The sequence below is a fragment of the Vanellus vanellus genome (genome assembly GCF_965231255.1).
Source record: "Vanellus vanellus genome assembly, chromosome: 1".
Classification (NCBI taxonomy): Eukaryota; Metazoa; Chordata; class Aves; order Charadriiformes; family Charadriidae; genus Vanellus; species Vanellus vanellus.
This window is the reverse complement of record NC_138905.1, coordinates 4,085,334-4,091,333: the sequence shown is the minus strand read 5'-3', so window position 1 is coordinate 4,091,333 and position 6,000 is coordinate 4,085,334. Positions and strand designations below refer to the sequence as shown.

Sequence of the window (6,000 nt, the reverse complement as noted above, 5' to 3'; positions counted from 1 at the left end):
CGTGGCTTTGCAGAAGGAGCTTGGTTAGGTAAGCATCGTCAAAATCTGGTATGACAATACCCCGTCAGGCCAGCACTCTGCTTCCGCTCAGAAAACAATAGTTTACACAACTGCAGCCCACTTGAGGTTTTTGCCTTACTTCACGGCTGAGCAACGAGACCCCAAATGTTACAGCTCTGCCTAATGTCCTTGGCTCTGTCCTGCTTTGGAAGGAAACATGCTGTGGCCTGCGCTGCCAATGCTATTTCCTCTTGCTTGTCTTTAAAGGTCTCTTTTTCCAACAGCTGATCGGCTCTGCAGCTCCGGGGAGTACGTGAGATCCGGCTGGCCCACGATCTAGCTGGTATGGCCACGTGCCATGTTGTTGTTTGTATTGCTTTCATTTTTTTGGTGTTACTTGGCTCTTCCATGCAACTTGTTTTCATCCTGAACTATGTGCTCATTACATATCCAAACACCCACGCAGGTTTTGCATGAGGAAACTCAAAACACACGCGCAGTAGAGGAGCAAGCTTGTGATGGGGGGAAGGAGATATTTGTCTCAAGGCAGACACAAACAATTGTCAAATCCCCGAGCTGCCTGTGGTTGGGATTTCAAGCTTACTGACGACAAGCATGTGAATGCTGTGCATGCATCCTCCTGGCAAGGAGATGCAGGGGACATCTCTTGTGGTCACCCTGGCCTCTCCCAGCAACTCCAGCTACTGTCCAAGGCATGCGTCCAGGGACCTCCTGGCTCTCTGGCAGGCTGTGCCCTGAACGCCAAAGGGACCCATTTTTGCTGCTAGGAAAGCTTTCGCTTCCCCTCTGTGGCCTCATCCTCACAAAGCAGTCAGCCACAGGCAGCACAGATCTACCTAGCCAGCTCAGGTCCATCAGGCACCAAGTCACGCTGGAGGGTTTCAGCATGGTCCCAAGCGAAGGGGTCAGAAATAAGATTGTTCTGCACGGTGTTTGCTTCCTAAGTGCCCTCTGAGTTTTTTCCCTAAAGCAGCAGGTCCGAGTCACTGCCGGAGGCAGCACAGGCAGCATCAGTGCCACTGGATGCCCCTGTTTGCATGGATCTGGCATTGCATTCGCACAGCAAATGCAGCACGGCCCTGGACGAGCAGAACAGGGTTCAGATACTCATGTTTTCCAAGTCTCTCCCATTTTTATGGCACCACTGCCACTGCAGTCGAGCTCCAGCAAGCTGCCCTGATCAGGATGCAGAGAGCTTAGCTGGAGGCTCGCAGGCTGTCCAAATCTGCAGCATGCTGCTCCCCTGCACACTGCGCTCCTCCCCATCATGCTCAGTCTGCTCAGAGCGTGGAAAAACCCTCTCCCCACAACCGCCAGTAACTGCATAGCACTGGGCAGGCTGAGCCGGAGGAACCAGGGGACTCAGTTTGCAGCTCGGGATTGCTTTGCTTCCTCTCAACCTTCTCTGCTGCCGATGCTGCAGATGAATAATGATTTTCCAGGGCTGTCAGGACTGCATATTTCACCAGCATTCACTTCACTTTAAGCCCAAAATGCACTAAAAATAAGCTGGCTTGGCACCCAGGTTTTGATTCAAGTGGTAACAGGATACCAGGCAGAGAAAACTCCTGGGGTGGTTTGCACTATGCAGCAGTGAGCAGGGGGCTGCTGGCTCTCCCTCCTCCTCCTCCTCCTCCCCCTAGCTGGTGCAGGGCTGTCACCCACCGCTCACTCGCAATCCCCTAAATTTCATATTCGAAGATCACAGGTTTTACATGGCATTGCTCCTCTTGGGCTGGTTATTAGCAAGGCTCCAAATGCCAAGGTAGCATCTCTTCTTCTGGGGTTGGGAGTGTATTATTAGTGAGACCCTTAGTAAAGTATTTCTTTTAGGAATCCTGTGGTAATTTTGGGAGGGCAATGCCCGCAGGCAGAAGTTTGGATAAGCAAAGTATGAAATGCCACAGGAAGGCCACAACCTTCAAAAAGCTTCGTTAACAGAGGGAGGTGTGGATGTTTGTGCCTCATGCGTGGACTTTGTTGTGCTGTTGCAGAGCCGCATGGCTTTGATACCAGTGAAAACACTGTGAATCCCCCTCCTGGGAAGGTGTCTTGAAATGAAATGCTTGCTGCCCTCCTCGCTTTTGAAATACCTGGTTGATGTTCAGTCTTCAAGGCTGCTGAAGGAGTTTTTCATCTGCTGGCAGATTTTGCTGCCGCATTCTCGCTCGCTTTCCTAAAATAAAAGGAAAAAAAAAAAATCCTTGTGCTAATTTAATCTAGCCAGGCATCTTGCTGTCCTGCCTGATAATATCTCTCCAATCTGTCATTTCCAACAGACAGCTGTTTATTTGTTTGGCTTTTTTTTCCCCTGGTCTTGAAATATCTCCTCTGCTTTCTTAAGCAGCCCAGAGCTGTACTAGGGATGTCCCAAGCCTCCTCCTTGCTTTGGTCGGGGCTCGGGGTGAAAACATCTCCCTTCTCCAGGAAAAACCCTCCAATAACCTCAGACAGAGAAACCTGTCAAAGAATACCCAACTTACGTGCTGGTCTTGTAGGTGTTTGGGGTTTCAGAGCCAGCCTCCTGGCATGCAGCTATGCAGTGGGCCAAAAGCACTGAAAAACATCCTGGTGTGGGTCTGCAGATCCCAATGGGAGCTTCCCTCCAAACTAAGCATGGCACCACAGACCCAGAGAGGTATCAGCACTGCCAGTAAATTATTCAGCAGCATCAACTGCAAAGGAGGAAATAATTAAATACAAGTTATTTCCTAGAATCCATAGCAAAAGGAAAAAAAAAAAAAAAAAAGGTATTAAATACAACAGCATGCAAGACACGGGAAACCACTTGGGTTCCTCCCCACAGCCCGAACCTCCAAGTTCCCTCTCCATGAAGCAAGTAAACGAGCTGTTGTATGGACTGAAAAGATGACCCAAAGCAAAAAACCCTGATTAATTCTGGCACCCAGCACCCAATTTGCAATTGCTTTCAAACAGGACTGTTGGTCAAACACTAAATCTGGGCACCACTTGATCATCTACATTTTCATTTTACTTATTTACTTTTATTTATCTATTTACTGTTATTTATGGTGAATTTAATAACTTTAACTCCTTCTTGGGGAAAAAAAAACAACCCACAACACACAGAATTTAGAAATTGGCAGAAGTGTCAAAACAAGCTTCTTGGGAAATGTAAGAATACAGTCAAATATTTGGCTGATAAAATGGAGTGAGGGAGGATAACTACACTACCCAAGGCAGGGATTGGTGCAGGAGCCACTGCAGGATCAAACCCCAGTGGGTTTTCCTAGATCCCTTTCCCAAGTACCCACCTGTGGCTGCTGTGGGGCCAGGAAAGGAGATATCCCCTTTGGCAATCAACACCCCACTCCAGTCCCATAGTGCTTTCCCTTGAGCCCCACAGCCCACCTCAGCCGCACAGGGCATCCCCCAGAGCCCCACAGCAGCTCCACAGGTCATCTCCCTGAGCCCCACAGCCACCTCAGCACCATGGGGCATCCCTCTGAGCCCCACAGCAGCTCCACAGGTTATCTCCCCAAGCCCCACAGCCACCTCAGCACCATGGGACACCACCTTGAGACCCACAGCAGCTCCATGAGGCATCTCCCCAAGCCCCACAGCCCCCTCAGCACCATGGGGCATCCCGCTGAGGCCCACCTCAGCTCTAAGGGACACCTCCCTGAACCCCACAGCCACAGGGCATCCCCCTGAGCTCCACAGGTTATCTCCCCAAGCCCCACAGTCACCTCAGCCCCATGGGACACCACCTTGAGACCCACAGCAGCTCCATGAGGCATCTCCCCAAGCCCCACAGCATCCCGCTGAGCCCCACAGCAGCTCCACAGGTTATCTCCCCAAGCTCCACAGCCACCTCATCCCATGGGACACCCTCCTGAGCCCCACAGCAGCTCCATGGGACATCCCCCAAGCCCCACAGCAGCCCCAAAGAGCATCCTCCAAGCCCCACAGCCACCTCAGCCTCATGGAGCATCCCTCCCTCCGTTCCCCCTCCCCCCCGCCCCCGCAAGCCCCACGGGCTGTCACCTCGCCCAGCTCCACTGGAACCCACTCGAGCCCCACGGACACCCGCCCCCCAAACCCAGACCCCACCGCACTCCACCTCAGGCCGCCGCCGCCGCCACCTCCCGCCCGCGCGGCCCCTTTAAGAGAGCGGCCCCGCCCCCCGCGGTCGCTGCCGGGGCCGCGGCTGCCGCTGCTGACAACAAGATGGCGGCGGCGGGGCCGGCGGGCCCTGAGAGCCGGGTGTTGGGCTACACCCTGCACCGCTGGAGCAGCTTCTCCTCCACCTACCTGCCCGAGTGAGTCCCGGCTTCGGCCCCGGCCTCGACCCTGGGTCGCCTTGGCCTGCTGGGCCCGCGCTGGGCCTTTGCCGTGGCCTACGCGGGGAGGCCGCGGCGGGCGGTGCTGCGGTGGCGGCCGCTCTGAGGGGAGCGCGGGCCCGGCCGGTGCCGGCGGGGAGGTGCTGGGGCGGCCCGGGATGGTCTGAGCCCCTGGCTGGTGAGGGGCTGGTGAGGGGAGGCCTGGCCGCCAGGCGCGGGGCGGGCCCGGCTCTGTGAGGGGAAGGGCTGATGAAGCAGGGTTTGGGAGGGCCTATGCGTGTGTGTGTGGGGTCAGGGCTTGGGGGCTCTGGAGGGGGCTTGGAGGGGGTGATCAACCGCGTTTGGCGGAGCTGTGTGTGAGGGATGTGGTGGTCAGCAGGGTTTGGGGGAACTGTGTCTGGGGTGGGTATCAAAATTTGGAGGGCCTGTGTGTGAGAGAGGGGGTGGTCAGGGTTTTAGGGAGGGCTACGTGTGAGGGAGGGGTGGTCAGCAGGGTTTGAGGGGGGCTGTGTGTGAGGAAGGAGTTGGTCAGGGTTTGGGGGGGGTGTTGTGTGTGAGAGGGAGGGGGTCAGTGTTCGGGGGGGCTGTGTGTGAGGGAAAGGGTGGCCAGCAGGGTTTGGGGGTGCCTATGTGTGAGGGAGGGGGTGTCAGGGGTTGGGGTGCATATGTGTGAGGGAGGGGTGGTCAGCAGGGTTTGGGGGTGCCTATGTGTGAAGGAGGGGGTGTCAGCAGGATATGAGGGGGCTGTGTGTGAAGGAGGGGGTGGTTAGCAGGGTTTGGGGGAGCTGTGTGTGAGGTAGAGGGTCTGGGTTGTATGTCTGGGGAGGTGGGAAGGGCCTGCCCACTAGGGTAGAGGCATGGGGGGGGTTGAATACCAGGCCTGTTAGGGGTGATCACAGGTATGGGCAGGGGGGGGTGCATGTAAGGAGGAGAAGCTGGCCCCAGATTTGGAGGGGAAAATGGGCGCTGTGTGTGGGAGAGGCTGGTGAACAGGTTAAGTGGGGAGAAGGGTAAGTAAACCTTTCCCCTGCCCTGCGGGTTTGGGTATGTCAGGTGCTTGTGGGCAGTGTGTTTTTTGGCAGCCGGGCTTCCTCTCCTGGCCCTGACCTCTGAAATGCTGGAGGCTTGCTGGGCTACCCTCAACTATTGTGTGTGGGTTTGGGGGAAGGGGGTCATGTGCTGCCCTCACCTCCTGCTTTTAGGAATTTGGGGTTTGGCAAAAGGAGGCTGGAGCTGTGTTTTACAGTTATCAGTGTGCGCTGCCTTACTAAAGTGAACCTGTTCTGAATGGGAGACTTAGCTGTATGGCAGTCCAGCTACGGCCTGTTAAATTCTTCTGGTTACTGAAAGTAAAATTTACAGTGTCTATAATGTGATCTAGGCGTGCTATTTTCGATACACCTTTTTGATAAGTGTTGGTGGTCGGGAGGACCGTTAGGAGTACAGTACTTGGACACCTTAGTCATTGCAGGCTGTAGAGTCCCGTGTAATCATTGATTGTGCTGAATTTAATAACCTTTGATTGAAATATCAACAAGTGACAGGGTTTATTAATAATTAATGTCATGAATTATCTCCACTTTCCAGAATGAAGTGAAACTTCAAAAAAAAGTTTTCTGACTAAACTCCTAGTCATTGTATCCTTCTGTATATTTGCTTTGTTAGATATTAAAAA

The 6,000-nt window shown here is 54.1% G+C and overlaps 1 protein-coding gene across 1 annotated transcript in view; it reads left to right on the top strand.

Annotated features, from left to right (window-relative positions):
- Positions 1-4,196: 4,196 nt before the first annotated feature.
- MKLN1 (muskelin 1) overlaps positions 4,197-6,000 on the top strand; it is a 100,158-nt gene continuing 98,354 nt past the window's right edge. The window contains exon 1 of the mRNA XM_082493680.1: positions 4,197-4,304. Coding sequence (XP_082349806.1) covers positions 4,213-4,304 — 92 coding nt within the window. The 5' untranslated portion in view covers positions 4,197-4,212. The remainder of the gene's footprint in view (positions 4,305-6,000) is intronic.